This window comes from Cinclus cinclus, chromosome Z (genome assembly GCF_963662255.1).
Source record: "Cinclus cinclus chromosome Z, bCinCin1.1, whole genome shotgun sequence".
Lineage (NCBI taxonomy): Eukaryota > Metazoa > Chordata > Aves > Passeriformes > Cinclidae > Cinclus > Cinclus cinclus.
Window position 1 is genome coordinate 38001511 of NC_085084.1, and position 22405 is coordinate 38023915.

The 22405-nt window shown below is 53.3% G+C and overlaps 2 protein-coding genes across 2 annotated transcripts; both read left to right on the plus strand.

Moving 5' to 3' along the window:
- The first annotated feature begins 865 nt into the window (after nucleotides 1-865).
- LOC134056938 (serine/threonine-protein kinase PAK 3-like) lies at nucleotides 866-10332 on the plus strand. Its single transcript, XM_062513897.1, has 11 exons — nucleotides 866-941; nucleotides 1843-1936; nucleotides 3277-3356; nucleotides 4415-4478; nucleotides 5744-5792; nucleotides 6990-7102; nucleotides 7629-7746; nucleotides 8384-8483; nucleotides 8930-9126; nucleotides 9717-9854; nucleotides 10243-10332. Exons 1-11 carry the CDS (start codon nucleotides 866-868, stop codon nucleotides 10330-10332), a joined length of 1119 nt encoding a protein of 372 aa, XP_062369881.1.
- Nucleotides 10333-12748: 2416 nt separating this feature from the next.
- On the plus strand, nucleotides 12749-22226 carry LOC134056939 (serine/threonine-protein kinase PAK 3-like). Its single transcript, XM_062513900.1, has 11 exons — nucleotides 12749-12824; nucleotides 13727-13820; nucleotides 15167-15246; nucleotides 16305-16368; nucleotides 17638-17686; nucleotides 18884-18996; nucleotides 19523-19640; nucleotides 20278-20377; nucleotides 20824-21020; nucleotides 21611-21748; nucleotides 22137-22226. Exons 1-11 carry the CDS (start codon nucleotides 12749-12751, stop codon nucleotides 22224-22226), a joined length of 1119 nt encoding a protein of 372 aa, XP_062369884.1.
- The last annotated feature ends 179 nt before the right edge of the window (nucleotides 22227-22405 follow it).

Consider the following 22405-nt stretch of genomic DNA (forward strand, 5'->3'; position numbering starts at 1 on the left):
TTCTTTCTTTTCCTTCCTTTCTTCCTTCCTTCCCATCTGCAGCAGGCAGCTCCCTCTGAGGCACACGTTTGCCCAGGGAAGCTCCCTGAGGTGCACCTCAGATGGCCGAGTCTCCTTGGAAATGCCACAGCAGTGCAGCAGGAGGATGATGTGATTTTAGTGCATGTGTTGCTTAGCTTTCCATGTTTTCATCAATGTACCTTTTTAGGCCTGTGTCCCACCTTGTTCTGCAGCAAACAAGTGAGGAAGAAGGGCTCTGAAAGGCCTTCCTGAGGTTTTGTCCCACAGCTGGCACTGAAGGGGGGATTTCCATTGATGCTGCCTTTTAGAGCCCCACCTGCATCAAGCCTCATGATTTAACACAGGACAATGAGTGGCCAAAGGTGCTGTTCTCTTTTTTGGTTTCTCCTCACATCATCATGGTCCCTCCTCCATGTTCAGCTTCTCAGCGTGGGCTACAAGGGCTTCCTGTGTTCTTGGTGTTACTCCCAGATGCCTTGAGCAACAGCTTATGGACTAGGCGGGCTTTTTGTGTTGCTTTGTAGCAGAGGAGAACTTTGCAGGTGCCTTTTGGCCTTAGCTGAAGTGAGAAGGTGTGCTTCTCGGTGTGACTTCACAAGGCAGCCTAGAGCAGCTGCTATTGTGATGTCAGCGGCCGCATCCCAGCGCTGTCAAGGCAAAGTTGCTGTGCCCAGGCACGGGAGGCCTCAGTGGGCAGAGCAGCTCTTTGGCATGCTCCCTGCAGGTGCAACCTGCTGATCGACGAGGTCTCTGACAGCCAGCTGCACCCTGAGAGCTCTCGCAGGATTTTTGTTTGTCCCCACAAGTGCTGTCTGGTGCCGACTTGAGCAGCATAGCTCCCGCCATGGAGAGAGTGTGTGCTGCAGTTTGCACGGCTTTTACCGTGGCTTATTCTGGCTACTTTTTCACCCACCTGGCACGTAAGTAGGCGCTTCTATTCGGTGCAGCAGATGGAAGGCCAAAGGCCATGAAGAGGCCTTTTGTTGGGTAAAGCTGCTGTCAGCAGCTGCAGCTGACAAGGGGGTGTCTCTAGCCAGCGGGGCGTGGGCTGCATTTGTAATGTAGCCTGCTGGGCTTCTTCTCCCCACACGGCATGGCCTGTGGCAGTGGAGTCTGGAATCTCCTGCGTTTGCTGGCTCAAGAATGACAACTTCTAAGAGGGGAAGACAGGGAGAGCTTAGAAGGAGCGCTTGGAAAAACTGCGCTGCTCTCCAGGACTGAGGGGAAGCCTCTTCTTGTTTGCATTCCCCCATCCCAGCACATGTGTGTGGGACTTGACAGTTCCTGTGTGCTGAAAGAGCCCTTCCCTCTGTGAGGAAATCACAGAATCAGCTTGGGAAAGGCCCTTGAAATAGACATTTCAGACAAGTTCCTGTATGCTGCTGGGCACAGGAGGTGCTGCTGTGCTGCGTCACATTAGAACTGCCACCATGGCTAAAGGGCTTGGGCTGAAGTGTTACGGGGCAAAGGTTTTCAGCAAGCTCGTAGCAACTGACGCATGCATCTCTTCAGAAAACTGAAATACAGGAAGGAGACGAGCTGTAGCTCCTGCTGGGTGGGGCAGGGCAGAAACAATGACTGTTTCAGAACTTGGACTTCATGGGCCTCAGGTTTCTGGGGGTTGAGTGGCCAAAGAGGACAAAAGACAGACACGAGGCAATCCTTTGTGCTGTTGTCTTGCTTGCTGTGTGACACGAGGCTTGCTGCTGGAGGCATGGAGTGAAAGCAATATGCTCTGGTGTGGGTTGACTTTTTGGTGAGTTTTCCCAGAGCGGGCAGTTTTCTCACAGCATGGGGTTCTTTTTCCTTTGTGTGTTGCAGGTCACATCGCCCGTGCCTGGAGAGAATCCAGCCCTTGGGTGAGTGGGAAAGGAGCCTTTGGCGTTGGTAGCATTGGACAGCTGTGGAGCAAGCTGTGAGCTGGGCCTGCTGCAGTCCAGTGCCAGCCTGCTTGGATGAATGAAAGTACAGTGCGGGCTCTCTGCAGCAGCAGCAGCAGCAGCAGCAGCAGCAGCAATGTGTGGAGGATGTGTGTCTGTTTTGCCCAGTTCCATTTCAGAGCTTTTAAGCAGTGGAAAGTGGGGTTGCTCGTTGCTTGAATGCATGATGGAATTTCTCCTGTGCAAGAGAGCGCAGTCTGCTCTGATTGGTGCAATTAGCTGGAGGCTGAGCAACTTAGAATCCAGATGATTCCTCCTTAGTGCATCTGGGTTCTAGAGCTGAATATCAAGAAGGTTGCCTGTCCCTCCCATTGCTGTCTGTCTGCAGAGCCCAAAAGCAACCTCAGAGCCTCCTGCGGCTGCGCATCTTCCTGAAGAAGAGGCCAAAGGGGAGGAAGATGCCCACCAAGCTGCAGCTGCTGCTACTGTGGGGCCTGAGCATCCAGCATCAGTAAGTGGCAGCTGGGAGTGGCCCTGTGGCTGGAGCAAAGGAGAGCTGGAAGTTTTTGATCAGACAGCACCTCCCCTGTGTAGTTGAAGATGCTGAGGGCTGGAATCTTTCTGGCACTTGCAGAGTGTTTCACCCCTGGGAAAGGGGTGTGGAACTTGGACATTTAGGCATCCCTTCCCCACCACTCTGATAGGGGCTGTGAATTCCTCTTAGCAGGAGACAAGAGGTAGCATTAGGGTGTCTTGGGATGCTGCTGGGGTACAAGTGAGGCCCTTGGTGGCCAGTGGCTGTGCAGGCTCCCTATCTCTGGTGAGGAGAGCCGTGCAAAGATGCACTTGACAGCCTTGCAGGATATGGAGGAGCCACTGTCCCCTGGAGGGACCTGGCCCTGCTCATCAGCAGCTGTGGGGAGCTCAAGGAGCAGCTAAGCTGCAGCAGGGGCCTGTAGCTGAATATCTGTCAGGTTCTGAATGACAGGTTCTTTCCTGTCCCTCCCGCTGCTGTCTGTGCCCAGAGCCCAAGGGCAGCACCAGCCCCTGCTCTTGCTGAACGTGGAGTCAAGGAAGAGGCTGAAGAGGAGGAAGGTGCTAATGAACCTGTCCCTGCTGTCAGCCCACGGCCTGAGCAGCCAACATCAGTAAGCGCCTGCTTTGGTCAGCGGTGTCTTTGGGGTCATGTTGTGCATCGGGTAAAAGCAGCCTTTGGAATTTGCGCCTTGTGTGAGAGAAGGGGGCAGCAAAAGCCGAGAGGTGAAGAGCCCAGGATGTGGCCAGCAGCATCTTCCAAGGGGCTTGCATTTGAAATGGGATTGGAGGGGCATCTGTGGCAGGCGTGTTTCTGACCCAAATTTGTTTCTTGTCCCAGAGCTCCACTTCCTCTGGCCTGGCGCCGGCACGAGCTGCAGCTGCCGGCTCTGAAGAAGCCTCCTGTCCCCAAGCTGGAAAGTCAAGCGCGAGCAGCTCGTGCACCTGGAGCACAAGTAGTTCCTCGGGCAGCATGGAGCAGCTGCTTAGAGAGAGGACAGAGGACGAGTGCCTGGCCCTGCTGAGTATGTCCTTTGTGATGCCTGTGTGCTGGAGCAGTGCCCTGTGTGATCGTGTGTCAGCGTGAGCTGTCCCACCTGCAGTTCCTGCTGGGCTGAGTGTCGGCTGCTGCGGCCTCCACACAGGAGCTGTTGTTGTGCTTGGAGGTGCTGAAGGAACAGCGGGCTCTTGCTGCTGCCTCTGAGGGCAGCCTGGCGTGCTTTGGCTTTGCCTGAGCTTGCCTCAGTACAAAAGGCAAAAGAGAGATGGTTTGTGGCTGAGCAGGAGGCCGGGACCTTGTGAATGAGGCGACTTCAGGGAGCTCCTGTGGGGCCCAGCTCCTGTGGGGCACAGCCAAGGTCATCTTCAGATCATAGCCTCTCCTGAAGGCTGAGGAACCTCACTGTTAAGGCCCATGGCAATAGGTTGCAACATCAGCTGCTGCTGCTGCTCTTGCAAGCCAGAAAGGCATTGTTTAGGTAAAGTGCTGCTTCAAGGCGGAGATCATGCCTCTGCTGGAAGCACTGGGCACTATTCTTCCGCTTCTGGAGCGGGCAGCTGTTGATACAAATTGATTGCAGAAGCCAAGGTGCCTTTGCTGCTTGCAAGGATGCCAGCAATTGTTGAATGGCACAGAGTGTTCATGGCCAAGAACAGAAAGGTTTGGGTTTTATAGACCGCACTCACTTGTCTTGGTCGTGGCCTTCTGATCTCTGTGTCCTTGGACTGTTTCTCCACGTGCTTAGATTTTAGTTTAGGCTTCTAGTTTAGTGCAGACCGTATGTGCTGCAGAGCTGCTTGTCCTGCTGCTGTTGTTTTGGTGGTGCTGCTGGTGGTGCTGGTGCGGCAATGGTGTTGTTGTTTGTCCAGTGAGGGAGTTGAAAGGGCCCAGTGTGCCAGAGAGTGGGGCTGCCTTGGTGATCTGCTGCAGGCTGGCATCTCAGTTTTGAAGTGAGCATCTTTCCTTTGGGTTTTTACAGGGACGCTGGTGAGCGAAGGAGATCCGGAGGCTAAATATACAGAACTGGAAATTATTGGCAAAGGGTGAGTGCAGCCACAGGTGCTTCTTCAAAGGGAGGGGCTGTGTACTTTGCTGCTGTCACCTGTCGCCGGAGTGATGTCAGGCAAGCTGCAAAGCTGTGCAGACGCTGCGCTGAGACGCTGCTATGTCTCAGTTTTGGTCAGCATTGATAGCTGTGGTCTGAAGGCATGGCAAAGACACCTGGATGCTGGAATGGTCCTTTCTGCAGCAAGGAGCAGCACCTGGCACATCTCCTGTCCCTCAAGTGTCTTTCCCCCTCTTGCCGCTTTTCTTGGGACAAATCATTTCTCTGTGTCCCAAAAGGATACAGGATCCGTGGCAATGAAAGGAGGAAAAGCTTCATTGCCTCCAAGGTCAAGGTAGCAGCTGCGGGCTGTCAGGGAACAGCTCTCAGGAAGCTTTGTTCCAGCGTTTTGCTGAAAACAAGGTTCAGTGGTCAGGATGACCACCTAGCTAGTCTAGAAGCCAAAAGCAGACACAAAAGAAGCAGCTCTCTTTTGTAGCTGAGGTGGCAAAAGCCAAAGCTTCAGGCCCGTGTCCAATGCCAATGCACTCTAGAGGAAAAGGCATCGAGTGCCTGAGGGGAGAGCCCTCGTGGATCCCGTGGGGTTGCGGCCTTTCCTGCAAAGAAAGCACCAAGCTATTCCCTACTGAAAGCCAGCTCTGCGGACTGTCAGTGGGATTGATTTGCAACATTTCCTCTGGGAGGAGCCAAATGTAGAAGAAGTCCCCTGAAAAGTAGAGTGCTTCCTGTGTCTGCTGCACCCAAGAGAAGCAGCTGCCCATGGCTCTGGAGCCAGAAGGCAGCTGTCTGAGGATCTTCTGCTTTGAGCACTTCTCCATTTGTGTGTGCAGCAGTGGAGACCTGTGCCTGCTCTGCCTGTTGCTGCAGCTGTGGCTGGAGACTACTTTCCTTGTCAGCTGCAGAAAGGATGTGTGTTGAGAGGTTTTCTTCTGATGTCTGTGACATGGCTTCAGGCTTCTCAGAAGGCCTGTGTGGAGGTGCCTGAGTGTGGCACATCCACTGCAAGGAGAAGTGTGAGCAGGCCCAACGGCCATGTGTGTGTGTGTGTGTGTGTGTGTGTGTCTGGAAAAATCACAGACACGCACGGACACAGAAAGAGAAAGGGGGAAAGGAGCCAGAGCAGAATGTGTCGCGGTGCATTTGCTGTTTGTCCCTGGCCTCTTTTTCCTCCTTGGGCCACAGTGTCTGGCTTCTGCAGGGACTAAAGGACTTCTCCTTTCTCTGCTGCTGTTTTGTTTCTAGGGGTTTTGGCACTGTGTGCACGGCAGTGGAGACTGCCACAGGAGAAGAGGTAAGTGTCAAGCGGTGCTGCAGCTTGTGCAGCTCTCGAGTGCCCTCCCCTGTGCTGTGAGCTGTGCCTGAGCTTTGGGTCGCCACTAGAGCTTTGCTGCAAAGGCAACTGAAGTGCAGAGCAGGGTCTGCCTGCCAAGCCCAGTGGGGACAGACTGTGTCCTTCTGAGCTGCTGCAAGCAATGCAAGGAGGCCAAGGGCTGTCTTTCTGAGGAGGACACGCTAGCTGGTTCTTAGTGGCAAGGCGGTGTCTTAGAGAATGGCGGTGCCCTTTGGGGCTTTGGCTCGCGGTTCCCGAGTTCTCCTTTCGTGCTGTCAGCAAATCCATGGGAATTTTGATGGTAGTTCCTTAGGCACGTGCAGTACTGCCCTTGGGAACTGTGCTTAGAGAGAGAGGTCTGCAAGGAGTCTCTCGAGGGCCTAAGCCCTGCTCAGAGCCTGGTGTGTATCGCTAGAGGATCAAGGCATGAGCTATTTCTTTTTAGAATCAGTCAGGAATTGCAAATGTCACTGGTGTGCTAAAAAGCATTTTAGCAGAACAAATGGAAAATTGCTGAAGTGAGGATGTGCTAGCCTTGTTTTTTTTTGATGTGTCCTTAATGATGTTCTCATCATGACAACAATTTTTCCATAAAATCTGTCGGTTTTTATTTCTCTGGGGGGTGTGGGGTGGGCTGGGGGGGACGGTCAGGATGTTTGTAGGGCGGCATTTTATCTGTCATATCTGTAAGGGTTTGCCCTGTTGTTGTGCAGTGAAGAATGCCGGTGGCCACCGGAGTAATGATCAAGCCCCCTAGAAATGGCCAAGGTTTTCCAGGAGTTTTGCTCCATTTTTCCTAGGCCTAAGTTGTTTCCTGCTTGCAAGTGGTGCGTGAATTCAAAATGGGGATGATAAAGTGAGGCCCTGGGGGAAGAATGTGGGTGCAGCAAGGGCGGTTAGAGCTTTGAGCTGGAGAGTTGAGACTGTGTTTCTGCCAGGTTTGCAAGGCAAAGGGTTTCTGGCTGTGTGTCCTGGGAGTGGCGACCAAGGAAGCAGTGTAAAGGGCTCTTGCAAGCTCAGCTTCCGGTTCCTCTGATGTCCAGTCCCAAGGCATTTTGGCACAGCGCAGCTGTATCATCCCAAAATCACAGTGTCCCTGTTGGCCTTGTGTTCCTGTGCCATCGACTTCTTTGATCCATGGTTTGCATGTCGTTTTAGGTGGCCATAAAGAAAATCAGTCTGTTGCAAGTGAAGAGCAACGAACTGTGCGTGAATGAAATCCAGGTCATGCGGGACAATAAGAACGCCAATGTGGTGAACTATGTAGACAGGTGAGTGGTTCTGCTCTTCTGCCGTGAAGGGTCACTGACGTGCTGCAAGCCAGAGGTTCAAGCACTCCTTTGGTTGCTGGCAGAGGGTGGAGCTGTTAATTCCTTCCCCTTTCTGGGCTGATCCACAGCATCTTGGAGGAGTTTGCATGGGGGCTGCATTTATCTTTTGCGGCATATCTAGTTTGAAGTGCGCTTTCAAAGACCAGGTCTCGGCCCAATTTTACTGCGTCAGCAGCCTCCAAGTTCCTGCCCTCCGTGCCCATTGTCCTGTTGGGTTTGCTGTTTGATTTTTCCCCCAAGGTTCTTGAGTTCTGACAAAGCACTGGAGATGGTATTTCCCATGGCCTGTTGCACAGCTGTGCATACCAAGGAGTCTTTTCTACTGCACAGAGTTCAAGCCCTGTAGAGCCTTGTGAATGCCTATTCCCTTCGTCCTGTCTTCCTCGGAGAGAGACACGGACAAAAGGGTCCATCAGGTCACGCAAGCGCACGCGTTCACCTGCAGGTGGTTGTTTCCTCCTTTCAGCTACCTGCTGCACGAGGAACTCTGGCTCGTGATGGAATACATGGACGGAGGGTCTTTGCACGATGTCATTAGGGAGATCCAAATGGCAGAAGGAGAGATAGCAGCTGTCTCCCGCGAGGTATGGGATTGCGTTGGTGCTTGCCATGGCTTGGGTGGAATGGGTGGGAAGGGGAGGATTGATTTCATCTTCCGAGCTTCCTTTCTGCCTATCTCTTGTGACTGGCAGAGCGGGGGCAAGTGCATCTGGAGGGCCTGCCAAGGTGCGGGCCCTTCTTCTAGTGCGTTTGTTTGCGTTGGCCTCTGCAAACACTTGCCTGCTGGCTGTGTGTGCTGCATTCCTTCCCTGTAAGAGCAGCCGTGCTGCTGGCACAGTGTCAACCGAGTGGCAAAGACAAAGAGACACTCACAGGACTCTGCCAGAGCTCAGCCTCCAAGGAGAGCTTTGCACCCAAAGGGGCATTTGCAAAGGCATTTGCTGTCATCTGGCTGGAGAGAGCACAGGCACTGCAGCGGTGCTCCTTCAGTCTGTGTTTGCAGGGCACTGGCCAGAAAAAGCATTGCCCTTTCTCTTTCAAAGCGAATACACCCTCTCTTAGAAAGGCACTGCTGTCGTCATGTTGAAGCAGCAAGCTCTTGTCCTCCCCTCAGCCTTGCCTGCCATGGCTCGGCGTCCCCCAGCAAGTCAGTCTTGCAGATGTGCCACTGCACTGCATGAGGGACGAAGTCAGATCTCCTGTTTGTTTTTCCTCCCTCAGTGCCTGCAAGGCCTGGATTTCCTTCACTGCAAGCAAGTGGTCCACCGAGACATCAAAAGCCACAACATTCTCCTGGGCTTGGATGGATCTGTCAAGCTGGGTGGGTGTTGTTAAGGGCAGGCCCAGCCGTGGTGGGCTGTGGGCTGGGGGTGCATTTGAGTGACTTCCAGTTGCCCAAGAGTGGTGCCCGTGGCAGTGCAGGCTGCCCTGCTGCAAGCGCAGAGCACAGCCACAAGGTACAGGGCGGTGTGGCTGGGAAGAAGGTGTCAGGAGGGGCTTTGGGCTGTGTGTGCCCTCACGCAAGCAAGGCAGTTTCAGTCTGGAGCTTCAGGGAACTAAAAGCCACTGTGTGAAACGGGGGGCTTTTGCTAAGTGGCCCATCTGCTATTTCCTCAGCTGCAGCTGTTAGGAATGCCAGCATGCCATTCCCGTTTGCATTCCCTTTGGATTCCACACTGCCTTCTTGGGCACTGGGAGAGTGGGGACTTCTTCTCTTTGCTTTCCTACTTCACGCTGGCTTGATCCGAGTGTGTTTTTTCTCCTCAGCTGATTTTGGCCTCGCTGCTCAGCTCACGGCTGAGCAGAGCAAACGCAGATCGGCTGTCGGGACTACTTACTGGATGGCGCCTGAAATTTTCACCAGGAAGCCCTACGGCCCCAAAGTGGACATCTGGTCCTTTGGCATCGTGGGGATGGAGATGGTGGAAGGAGCTCCTCCTTACCTGATGGAAACCTCCCGCACGGTGCGCTGCAACTTCTCTCAGATGCTCCTGTCCCTCTAAGAAAATCTGCCCCCGTTCTTCTGCCTGCCAAGCTTGGTAACACCTGAAGACCATAGCTCCCGGCCTGCATAGTCTCTTGTGCTTCTTGCCCTGTATTATTCCCCTTGCCCTTGAATTAGGAACAGCCCAAAGTACGCTGATGCCATTTGCTTGCTGGCAGCTTTGCCTAAGGGAGCAGTGAGCAGCGCCAAGCTGCATGTTACGGAAGAATCCTTGGGAAGAGTAGAGTTAGACCAAAGTCCCTCTTCCAAAGCGGCGGTAGAGCTGGTGTCAGTCCTCGGAGAAGCCGAGTGTGCTTTTGCTGATGGATTTGCTCCTGATTCCCAATCAGCCCATGAAATCAGGGCTGAAGGCAGGAGCCTTTGCACATTGGACTGGCTGTGGTTGCCTCTGGCTTTGGGTTCAGTTGGTTGGGGTGGGAAAGGCATGTCGCAGCCTCTGGCGGGGAGGAAAGGGCCACTTGTGAGAGTGCAGCTTGGCCAGCGGGGTGTGGGTGAGCAGTTTTGGGTGCGAAGGAGACAGGTGGAGTGTGGCGTTGCCTTCTTCTCTAGGCTCGACAGCTGATCAGCACCGGGGGCACCCCGAAGCTGCAGAAGCCCAGGCAGCAGTCGGCTTGGTTGCGAGACTTTCTGCACTGCTGCCTGGAGACAGACGAGGACAGGCGCTGGTCTGCCCAGGAACTTCTGCAGGTAAAAGGCAGAGCAGCTACAGGCTGTGCCAGCTACCCACTGCCAGGGGCTCCTCCTCTGCTCAAGTCCAAGGCGTCAGGTGGGCCCCGCTCCTAAGAATCTCCATTCTGGGGGCTTTCCAAAGGAAAAACAAGGAGAATCCCAGCCTGCCATGGCTTGGAAGGAGCCTTGCAATGACAATTAGACTAAATCTCCTTAAGCTGCAGACCTCTGGCTTCATGCATTTGTGGAATTGGAAGCCATGTTTGCCTGTGGCAGGAAAGTCCTGGACAGGGAGACAGAGGTGCACAGACTGCCCTCGTTTCTCTGTGTCTCTGGTAGCCAGAGAAAGGCTGCTTCAGCCTGTGAGGAAAGCAGAAGTTCATTTGTTCTTTTTCTCTTTGGGCAGCATCCGTTTGTAACTTCAGCCAAGCCGACCTCCAGCCTGACGCCTCTGATCATGGCAGCGCAGCAGCTTATGGCTGACAGAAGATTCTAGCCGTGCAAGAGGCCGTTGTTGTTTGTTGTTCTTTTGAGTTTGTAGGTTGGAAGGAGTAGTTTGTAGTTTGTAGTTTGTAGACAGTTTAGGCTGATAGTCAAAATAAATACTGTAAAACCATCACTGTGTTGGAAGCTTCCCTTCCTTCTGTGAATAAGCTGTAAATTTGAGTCTGAATGGTCAGGTGTTTCTAAAGCATGGGAAGATAGAGGGATGGGGTTTGGGAGTCAGTTTGGAAGTGGGCGGAGGTCTTCCTCCAGAACAAACCTCCTTGTGGAGATACAGGCTTTTAGCTGTGAATAGAGGAGCAGAAGAGGGCAAAACAGAGCAGAGCAGGGGTGTCACTGCTGGGGACGCTGCTGTGGCTGTGGTTGTGTGGCAGCTGCTGGGAAAGTTTGGGAGTGTCTGTGCTGCCCTGGGCAGAAAGGAAGGCAGCCAGGCTTCTCCACAGGCTCAGGCGCAGGTGAGTGTCCAGCAGGAACGTGCGTTCTCCTACGGGAACTGAGGCCAAGATGAGGGATGAAAAGTTCTGCAGTTTGGATCTGTGTGAGCCAAGGGCTGTGTCAGCTGGGCACCCCGCACTAGGGAAGGAGCTGCCCAGACAGAGCTCCCTGGGGTCATGCTGCACACGAGGCTGGCAGGAGACACAGCCAGGGCAGGGGACCCAAAGTGGCCAAAGAGATATTCCTGACCATCCCACATGCTGCTCAGTATTTCAAGCTGGGTGCCTGCAGGAGGAAGGATGTTTGGAGTGATGGCATTTGTCTTCTCAAGTCACTGTGAGGCTTGAGGGGTCCCTGATGTCCTGGAGATGTGAAACACCTGCCTCCCCTTGGGAAATGGGGAATGAGTTCAAAGGGGTTTCTTGGCCTATGCATGAGGCTTCTGCATTCCCTATGCAGCTCAATTGTTTTCTGCACCTGGCAATTTTCCAGCTTCTACCCTTCCAATTCTCTGCACAGGCCAGCCTGCTGGTGACCGGGCATTGAGTGAGAATGGCTGTGTGTGGCACTTGCTTGCTGCCTGGGCTTAAACCACAACATGGCAAATAGAGCAAAAGAGGTTGGAATGCAAGAGGAGGAGGGAGAAGGAAGCACCCACGTTTTGGAATGGCGGTGGTTTTTCTGTTTTCCTCAGCCTGCCTTCCCGTAGCTGCTCCAGCACGTGATCTATTTGGTCTCTGCCTCAAAACTTCAGTTTTTCTGGGACCAGCCCACTTGGGCGCACTGCTTTACTCCTTCCAGCACTTTGGGACTCGGCCCACAGCGATGATGCTGGTACCTTCTATTCTCTTTCTTTCTTTCTTTCTTTTTCTTTCTTTCTTTCTTTCTTTCTTTCTCTCTTTCTTTCTTTCTTTCTTTCTTTCTTTCTTTCTTTCTTTCTTTCTTTCTTTCTTTCTTTCTTTCTTTCCTTCTTTCTTTCTTTCTTTCTTTCTTTCTTTCTTTCTTTCTTTCTTTCTTTCTTTCTTTCTTTCTTTCTTTCTTTCTTTCTTTCTTTCTTCCTTCCTCCCTTTCTTTCTTTCTTTCTTTCTTTTCCTTCCTTCCTTTCTTTCTTTCTTTTTTTCCTTCCTTTCTTCCTTCCTTCCCATCTGCAGCAGGCAGCTCCCTCTGAGGCACACGTTTGCCCAGGGAAGCTCCCTGAGGTGCACCTCAGATGGGCGAGCCTCCTTGGAAATGCCACAGCAGTGCAGCAGGAGGATGATGTGATTTTAGTGGATGTGTTGCTTAGCTTTCCATGTTTTCATCAATGTACCTTTTTAGGCCTTGTCCCACCTTGTTCTGCAGCAAACAAGTGAGGAAGAAGGGCTCTGAAAGGCCTTCCTGAGGTTTTGTCCCACAGCTGGCATTGAAGGGGGGATTTCCATTGATGCTGCCTTTTAGAGCCCCACCTGCATCAAGCCTCATGATTTAACACAGGACAATGAGTGGCCAAAGGTGCTGTTCTCTTTTTTGGTTTCTCCTCACATCATCATGGTCCCTCCTCCGTGTTCAGCTTCTCAGCGTGGGCTACAAGGGCTTCCTGTGTTCTTGGTGTTACTCCCAGATGCCTTGAGCAACAGCTTATGGACTAGGCGGGCTTTTTGTGTTGCTTTGTAGCAGAGGAGAACTTTGCAGGTGCCTTTTGGCCTTAGCTGAAGTGAGAAGGTGTGCTTCTCGGTGTGACTTCACAAGGCAGCCTAGAGCAGCTGCTATTGTGATGTCAGCGGCCGCATCCCAGCGCTGTCAAGGCAAAGTTGCTGTGCCCAGGCACGGGAGGCCTCAGTGGGCAGAGCAGCTCTTTGGCATGCTCCCTGCAGGTGCAACCTGCTGATCGACGAGGTCTCTGACAGCCAGCTGCACCCTGAGAGCTCTCGCAGGATTTTTGTTTGTCCCCACAAGTGCTGTCTGGTGCCGACTTGAGCAGCATAGCTCCCGCCATGGAGAGAGTGTGTGCTGCAGTTTGCACAGCTTTTACCGTGGCTTATTCTGGCTACTTTTTCACCCACCTGGCACGTAAGTAGGCGCTTCTATTCGGTGCAGCAGATGGAAGGCCAAAGGCCATGAAGAGGCCTTTTGTTGGGTAAAGCTGCTGTCAGCAGCTGCAGCTGACAAGGGGGTGTCTCTAGCCAGCGGGGCGTGGGCTGCATTTGTAATGTAGCCTGCTGGGCTTCTTCTCCCCACACGGCATGGCCTGTGGCAGTGGAGTCTGGAATCTCCTGCGTTTGCTGGCTCAAGAATGACAACTTCTAAGAGGGGAAGACAGGGAGAGCTTAGAAGGAGCGCTTGGAAAAACTGCGCTGCTCTCCAGGACTCAGGAGAAGCCTCTTCTTGTCTGCATTCCCCCATCCCAGCACAGGTGTGTGGGACTTGACAGTTCCTGTGTGCTGAAAGAGCCCTTCCCTCTGTGAGGAAATCACAGAATCAGCTTGGGAAAGGCCCTTGAAATAGACATTTCAGACAAGTTCCTGTATGCTGCTGGGCACAGGAGGTGTTGCTGTGCGGCGTCACATTAGAACTGCCACCATGGCTAAAGAGCTTGGACTGAAGCGTTTCGGGACAAAAGTTTTCAGCAAGCTCGTGGCAACTGACGCGTGCATCTCTTCAGAAAACTGAAATACAGGAAGGAGACGAGCTGTAGCTCCTGCTGGGTGGGGCAGGGCAGAAACAATGACTGTTTCAGAACTTGGACTTCATGGGCCTCAGGTTTCTGGGGCTTGAGTGGCCAAAGAGGACAAAAGACAGACACGAGGCAATCCTTTGTGCTGTTGTCTTGCTTGCTGTGTGACACGAGGCTTGCTGCTGGAGGCATGGAGTGAAAGCAATATGCTCTGTCTTTGGGTTGACTTTTTGGTGGGTTTTCCCAGAGCGGGCAGTTTTCTCACAGCATGGGGCTCTTTTTCCTTTGTGTGTTGCAGGTCACATCGCCCGTGCCTGGAGAGAATCCAGCCCTTGGGTGAGTGGGAAAGGAGCCTTTGGCGTTGGTAGCATTGGACAGCTGTGGAGCAAGCTGTGAGCTGGGCCTGCTGCAGTCCAGTGCCAGCCTGCTTGGATGAATGAAAGTACAGTGCGGGCTCTCTGCAGCAGCAGCAGCAGGAGCAGCAGCAGCAGCAGCAATGTGTGGAGGATGTGTGTCTGTTTTGCCCAGTTCCATTTCAGAGCTTTTAAGCAGTGGAAAGTGGGGTTGCTCGTTGCTTGAATCCATGATGGAATTTCTCCTGTGCAAGAGAGCGCAGTCTGCTCTGATTGGTCCAATTAGCTGGAGGCTGAGCAACTTAGAATCCAGATGATTCCTCCTTAGTGCATCTGGGTTCTAGAGCTGAATATCAAGAAGGTTGCCTGTCCCTCCCGTTGCTGTCTGTCTGCAGAGCCCAAAAGCAACCTCAGAGCCTCCTGCGGCTGCGCATCTTCCTGAAGAAGAGGCCAAAGGGGAGGAAGATGCCCACCAAGCTGCAGCTGCTGCTACTGTGGGGCCTGAGCATCCAGCATCAGTAAGTGGCAGCTGGGAGTGGCCCTGTGGCTGGAGCAAAGGAGAGCTGGAAGTTTTTGATCAGACAGCACCTCCCCTGCGTAGTTGAAGATGCTGAGTCAGGCTGGAATCTTTCTGGCACTTGCAGAGTGTTTCACCCCTGGGAAAGGGGTGTGGAACTTGGACATTTAGGCATCCGTTCCCCACCACTCTGATAGGGGCTGTGAATTCCTCTTAGCAAGAGACAAGAGGTAGCATTAGGGTGTCTTGGGATGCTGCTGGGGTACAAGTGAGGCCCTTGGTGGCCAGTGGCTGTGCAGGCTCCCTATCTCTGGTGAGGAGAGCCATGCAAAGATGCACTTGACAGCCTTGCAGGATATGGAGGAGCCACTGTCCCCTGGAGGGACCTGGCCCTGCTCATCAGCAGCTGTGGGGAGCTCAAGGAGCAGCTAAGCTGCAGCAGGGGCCTGTAGCTGAATATCTGTCAGGTTCTGAATGACAGGTTCTTTCCTGTCCCTCCCGCTGCTGTCTGTGCCCAGAGCCCAAGGGCAGCACCAGCCCCTGCTCTTGCTGAAATTGGAGTCAAGGAAGAGGCTGAAGAGGAGGAAGGTGCTAATGAACCTGTCCCTGCTGTCAGCCCACGGCCTGAGCAGCCAACATCAGTAAGCGCCTGCTTTGGTCAGCGGTGTCTTTGGGGTCATGTTGTGCATCGGGTAAAAGCAGCCTTTGGAATTTGCGCCTTGTGTGAGAGAAGGGGGCAGCAAAAGCCGAGAGGTGAAGAGCCCAGGATGTGGCCAGCAGCATCTTCCAAGGAACTTGCATTTGAAATGGGATTGGAGGGGCATCTGTGGCAGGCGTGTTTGTGACCCAAATTTGTTTCTTGTCCCAGAGCTCCACTTCCTCTGGCCTGGCGCCGGCACGAGCTGCAGCTGCCGGCTCTGAAGAAGCCTCCTGTCCCCAAGCTGGAAAGTCAAGCGCGAGCAGCTCGTGCACCTGGAGCACAAGTAGTTCCTCGGGCAGCATGGAGCAGCTGCTTAGAGAGAGGACAGAGGACGAGTGCCTGGCCCTGCTGAGTATGTCCTTTGTGATGCCTGTGTGCTGGAGCAGTGCCCTGTGTGATCGTGTGTCAGCGTGAGCTGTCCCACCTGCAGTTCCTGCTGGGCTGAGTGTCGGCTGCTGCGGCCTCCACACAGGAGCTGTTGTTGTGCTTGGAGGTGCTGAAGGAACAGCGGGCTCTTGCTGCTGCCTCTGAGGGCAGCCTGGCGTGCTTTGGCTTTGCCTGAGCTTGCCTCAGTACAAAAGGCAAAAGAGAGATGGTTTGTGGCTGAGCAGGAGGCCGGGACCTTGTGAATGAGGCGACTTCAGGGAGCTCCTGTGGGGCCCAGCTCCTGTGGGGCGCAGCCAAGGTCATCTTCAGATCATAGCCTCTCCTGAAGGCTGAGGAACCTCATTGTTAAGGCCCATGGCAATAGGTTGCAACATCAGCTGCTGCTGCTGCTCTTGCAAGCCAGAAAGGCATTGTTTAGGTAAAGTGCTGCTTCAAGGCAGAGATCATGCCTCTGCTGGAAGCACTGGGCACTATTCTTCCGCTTCTGGAGCGGGCAGCTGTTGATACAAATTGATTGCAGAAGCCAAGGTGCCTTTGCTGCTTGCAAGGATGCCAGCTTTTGTTGAATGGCACAGAGTGTTCATGGCCAAGAACAGAAAGGTTTGGGTTTTATAGACCACACTCACTTGTCTTGGTCGTGGCCTTCTGATCTCTGTGTCCTTGGACTGTTTCTCCACGTGCTTAGATTTTAGTTTAGGCTTCTAGTTTAGTGCAGACCGTATGTGCTGCAGAGCTGCTTGTCCTGCTGCTGTTGTTTTGGTGGTGCTGCTGGTGGTGCTGGTGCGGCAATGGTGTTGTTGTTTGTCCAGTGAGGGAGTTGAAAGGGCCCAGTGTGCCAGAGAGTGGGGCTGCCTTGGTGATCTGCTGCAGGCTGGCATCTCAGTTTTGAAGTGAGCATCTTTCCTTTGGGTTTTTACAGGGATGCTGGTGAGCGAAGGAGATCCGGAGGCTAAATATACAGAACTGGAAATTATTGGCAAAGGGTGAGTGCAGCCACAGGTGCTTCTTCAAAGGGAGGGGCTGTGTACTTTGCTGCTGTCACCTGTCGCCGGAGTGATGTCAGGCAAGCTGCAAAGCTGTGCAGACGCTGCGCTGAGACGCTGCTATGTCTCAGTTTTGGTCAGCATTGATAGCTGTGGTCTGAAGGCATGGCAAAGACACCTGGATGCTGGAATGGTCCTTTCTGCAGCAAGGAGCAGCACCTGGCACATCTCCTGTCCCTCAAGTGTCTTTCCCCCTCTTGCCGCTTTTCTTGGGACAAATCATTTCTCTGTGTCCCAAAAGGATACAGGATCCGTGGCAATGAAAGGAGGAAAAACTTCATTGCCTCCAAGGTCAAGGTAGCAGCTGCGGGCTGTCAGGGAACAGCTCTCAGGAAGCTTTGTTCCAGCGTTTTGCTGAAAACAAGGTTCAGTGGTCAGGATGACCACCTAGCTAGTCTAGAGCCCAAAAGCAGACACAAAAGAAGCAGCTCTCTTTTGTAGCTGAGGTGGCAAAAGCCAAAGCTTCAGGCCAGTGTCCAATGCCAATGCACTCTAGAGGAAAAGGCATCGAGTGCCTGAGGGGAGAGCCCTCGTGGATCCCGTGGGGTTGCGGCCTTTCCTGCAAAGAAAGCACCAAGCTATTCCCTACTGAAAGCCAGCTCTGCTGACTGTCAGTGGGATTGATTTGCAACATTTCCTCTGGGAGGAGCCAAATGTAGAAGAAGTCCCCTGAAAAGTAGAGTGCTTCCTGTGTCTGCTGCACCCAAGAGAAGCAGCTGCCCATGGCTCTGGAGCCAGAAGGCAGCTGTCTGAGGATCTTCTGCTTTGAGCACTTCTCCATTTGTGTGTGCAGCAGTGGAGACCTGTGCCTGCTCTGCCTGTGGCTGCAGCTGTGGCTGGAGACTACTTTCCTTGTCAGCTGCAGAAAGGATGTGTGTTGAGAGGTTTTCTTCTGATGTCTGTGACATGGCTTCAGGCTTCTCAGAAGGCCTGTGTGGAGGTGCCTGAGTGTGGCACATCCACTGCAAGGAGAAGTGTGAGCAGGCCCAACGGCCGTGTGTGTGTGTGTGTGTGTGTGTGTGTGTGTGTCTGGAAAAATCACAGACACGCACGGACACAGAAAGAGAAAGGGGGAAAGGAGCCAGAGCAGAATGTGTCGCGGTGCATTTGCTGTTTGTCCCTGGCCTCTTTTTCCTCCTTGGGCCACAGTGTCTGGCTTCTGCAGGGACTAAAGGACTTCTCCTTTCTCTGCTGCTGTTTTGTTTCTAGGGGTTTCGGCACTGTGTGCACAGCAGTGGAGACTGCCACAGGAGAAGAGGTAAGTGTCAAGCGGTGCTGCAGCTTGTGCAGCTCTCGAGTGCCCTCCCCTGTGCTGTGAGCTGTGCCTGAGCTTTGGGTCGCCAGTAGAGCTTTGCTGCAAAGGCAACTGAAGTGCAGAGCAGGGTCTGCCTGCCAAGCCCAGTGGGGACAGACTGTGTCCTTCTGAGCTGCCGCAAGCAATGCAAGGAGGCCAAGGGCTGTCTTTCTGAGGAGGACACGCTAGCTGGTTCTTAGTGGCAAGGCGGTGTCTTAGAGAATGGCGGTGCCCTTTGGGGCTTTGGCTTGCGGTTCCCGAGTTCTCCTTTCGCGCTGTCAGCAAATCCATGGGAATTTTGATGGTAGTTCCTTAGGCACGTGCAGTGCTGCCCTTGGGAACTGTGCTTAGAGAGAGAGGTCTGCAAGGAGTCTCTCGAGGGCCTAAGCCCTGCTCAGAGCCTGGTGTGTATCGCTAGAGGATCAAGGCATGAGCTATTTCTTTTTAGAATCAGTCAGGAATTGCAAATGTCACTGGTGTGCTAAAAAGCATTTTAGCAGAACAAATGGAAAATTGCTGAAGTGAGGATGTGCTAGCCTTGTTTTTTTTTGATGTGTCCTTAATGATGTTCTCATCATGACAACAATTTTTCCATAAAATCTGTCGGTTTTTATTTCTCTGGGGGGTGTGGGGTGGGCTGGGGGGGACGGTCAGGATGTTTGTAGGGCGGCATTTTATCTGTCATATCTGTAAGGGTTTGCCCTGTTGTTGTGCAGTGAAGAATGCCGGTGGCCACCGGAGTAATGATCAAGCCCCCTAGAAATGGCCAAGCTTTCCCAGGAGTTTTGCTCCATTTTTCCTAGGCCTAAGTTGTTTCCTGCTTGCAAGTGGTGCGTGAATTCAAAATGGGGATGATAAAGTGAGGCCCTGGGGGAAGAATGTGGGTGCAGCGAGGGCGGTTAGAGCTTTGAGCTGGAGAGTTGAGACTGTGTTTCTGCCAGGTTTGCAAGGCAAAGGGTTTCTGGCTGTGTGTCCTGGGAGTGGCGACCAAGGAAGCAGTGTAAAGGGCTCTTGCAAGCTCAGCTTCCGGTTCCTCTGATGTCCAGTCCCAAGGCATTTTGGCACAGCGCAGCTGTATCATCCCAAAATCACAGTGTCCCTGTTGGCCTTGTGTTCCTGTGCCATCGACTTCTTTGATCCATGGTTTGCATGTCGTTTTAGGTGGCCATAAAGAAAATCAGTCTGTTGCAAGTGAAGAGCAACGAACTGTGCGTGAATGAAATCCAGGTCATGCGGGACAATAAGAACGCCAATGTGGTGAACTATGTAGACAGGTGAGTGGTTCTGCTCTTCTGCCGTGAAGGGTCACTGACGTGCTGCAAGCCAGAGGTTCAAGCACTCCTTTGGTTGCTGGCAGAGGGTGGAGCTGTTAATTCCTTCCCCTTTCTGGGCTGATCCACAGCATCTTGGAGGAGTTTGCATGGGGGCTGCATTTATCTTTTGCGGCATATCTAGTTTGAAGTGCGCTTTCAAAGACCAGGTCTCGGCCCAATTTTACTGAGTCAGCAGCCTCCAAGTTCCTGCCCTCCGTGCCCATTGTCCTGTTGGGTTTGGTGTTTGATTTTTCCCCCAAGGTTCTTGAGTTCTGACAAAGCACTGGAGATGGTATTTCCCATGGCCTGTTGCACAGCTGTGCATACCGAGCAGCCTTTTCTACTGCACAGAGTTCAAGCCCTGTAGAGCCTTGTGAATGCCTATTCCCTTCGTCCTGTCTTCCTCGGAGAGAGACACGGACAAAAGGGTCCATCAGGTCACGCAAGCGCACGCATTCACCTGCAGGTGGTTGTTTCCTCCTTTCAGCTACCTGCTGCACGAGGAACTCTGGCTCGTGATGGAATACTTGGACGGAGGGTCTTTGCACGATGTCATTAGGGAGATCCAAATGGCAGAAGGAGAGATAGCAGCTGTCTCCCGCGAGGTAAGGGATTGCGTTGGTGCTTGCAATGGCTTGGGTGGAATGGGTGGGAAGGGGAGGATTGATTTCATCTTCCGAGCTTCCTTTCTGCCTATCTCTTGTGACTGGCAGAGCAGGGGCAAGTGCATCTGGAGGGCCTGCCAAGGTGCGGGCCCTTCTTCTAGTGCGTTTGTTTGCGTTGGCCTCTGCAAACACTTGCCTGCTGGCTGTGTGTGCTGCATTCCTTCCCTGTAAGAGCAGCCGTGCTGGTGGCACAGTGTCAACCGAGTGGCAAAGACAAAGAGACACTCACAGGACTCTGCCAGAGCTCAGCCTCCAAGGAGAGCTTTGCACCCAAAGGGGCATTTGCAAAGGCATTTGCTGTCATCTGGCTGGAGAGAGCACAGGCACTGCAGCGGTGCTCCTTCAGTCTGTGTTTGCAGGGCACTGGCCAGAAAAAGCATTGCCCTTTCTCTTTCAAAGCGAATACACCCTCTCTTAGAAAGGCACTGCTGTCGTCATGTTGCAGCAGCAAGCTCTTGCCCTCCCCTCAGCCTTGCCTGCCATGGCTCGGCGTCCCCCAGCAAGTCAGTCTTGCAGATGTGCCACTGCACTGCATGAGGGACGAAGTCAGATCTCCTGTTTGTTTTTCCTCCCTCAGTGCCTGCAAGGCCTGGATTTCCTTCACTGCAAGCAAGTGATCCACCGAGACATCAAAAGCCACAACATTCTCCTGGGCTTGGATGGATCTGTCAAGCTGGGTGGGTGTTGTTAAGGGCAGGCCCAGCCGTGGTGGGCTGTGGGCTGGGGGTGCATTTGAGTGACTTCCAGTTGCCCAAGAGTGGTGCCCGTGGCAGTGCAGGCTGCCCTGCTGCAAGCGCAGAGCACAGCCACAAGGTGCAGGGCGGTGTGGCTGGGAAGAAGGTGTCAGGAGGGGCTTTGGGCTGTGTGTGCCCTCACGCAAGCAAGGCAGTTTCAGTCTGGAGCTTCAGGGAACTAAAAGCCACTGTGTGAAACGGGGGGCTTTTGCTAAGTGGCCCATCTGCTATTTCCTCAGCTGCAGCTGTTAGGAATGCCAGCATGCCATTCCCGTTTGCATTCCCTTTGGATTCCACACTGCCTTCTTGGGCACTGGGAGAGTGGGGACTTCTTCTCTTTGCTTTCCTACTTCACGCTGGCTTGATCCGAGTGTGTTTTTTCTCCCCAGCTGATTTTGGCCTCGCTGCTCAGCTCACGGCTGAGCAGAGCAAACGCAGATCGGCTGTCGGGACAACTTACTGGATGGCGCCTGAAATTTTCACCAGGAAGCCCTACGGCCCCAAAGTGGACATCTGGTCCTTTGGCATCGTGGGGATGGAGATGGTGGAAGGAGCTCCTCCTTACCTGATGGAAACCTCCCGCACGGTGCGCTGCAACTTCTCTCAGATGCTCCTGTCCCTCTAAGAAAATCTGCCCCCGTTCTTCTGCCTGCCAAGCTTGGTAACACCTGAAGACCATAGCTCCCGGCCTGCATAGTCTCTTGTGCTCCTTGCCCTGTATTATTCCCCTTGCCCTTGAATTCGGAACGGCCCAAAGTACGCTGATGCCATTTGCTTGCTGGCAGCTTTGCCTAAGGGAGCAGTGAGCAGCGCCAAGCTGCATGTTACGGAAGAATCCTTGGGAAGAGTAGAGTTAGACCAAAGTCCCTCTTCCAAAGCGGCGGTAGAGCTGGTGTCAGTCCTCGGAGAAGCCGAGTGTGCTTTTGCTGATGGATTTGCTCCTGATTCCCAATCAGCCCATGAAATCAGGGCTGAAGGCAGGAGCCTTTGCACATTGGACTGGCTGTGGTTGCCTCTGGCTTTGGGTTCAGTTGGTTGGGGTGGGAAAGGCATGTCGCAGCCTCTGGCGGGGAAGAAAGGGCCACTTGTGAGAGTGCAGCTTGGCCAGCGGGGTGTGGGTGAGCAGTTTTGGGTGCGAAGGAGACAGGTGGAGTGTGGCGTTGCCTTCTTCTCTAGGCTCGACAGCTGATCAGCACCGGGGGCACCCCGAAGCTGCAGAAGCCCAGGCAGCAGTCGGCTTGGTTGCGAGACTTTCTGCACTGCTGCCTGGAGACAGACGAGGACAGGCGCTGGTCTGCCCAGGAACTTCTGCAGGTAAAAGGCAGAGCAGCTACAGGCTGTGCCAGCTACCCACTGCCAGGGGCTCCTCCTCTGCTCAAGTCCAAGGCGTCAGGTGGGCCCCGCTCCTAAGAATCTCCATTCTGGGGGCTTTCCAAAGGAAAAACAAGGAGAATCCCGGCCTGCCATGGCTTGGAAGGAGCCTTGCAATGACAATTAGACTAAATCTCCTTAAGCTGCAGACCTCTGGCTTCATGCATTTGTGGAACTGGAAGCCATGTTTGCCTGTGGCAGGAAAGTCCTGGACAGGGAGACAGAGGTGCACAGACTGCCCTCGTTTCTCTGTGTCTCTGGTAGCCAGAGAAAGGCTGCTTCAGCCTGTGAGGAAAGCAGAAGTCCATTTGTTCTTTTTCTCTTTGGGCAGCATCCGTTTATAACTTCAGCCAAGCCGACCTCCAGCCTGACGCCTCTGATCATGGCAGCGCAGCAGTTTATGGCTGACAGAAGATTCTAGCCGTGCAAGAGGCCGTTGTTGTTTGTTGTTCTTTTGAGTTTGTAGGTTGGAAGGAGTAGTTTGTAGTTTGTAGTTTGTAGATAGTTTAGGCTGATAGTCAAAATAAATACTGTAAAACCATCACTGTGTTGGAAGCTTCCCTTTCTTCTGTGAATAAGCTGTAAATTTGGGTCTGAATG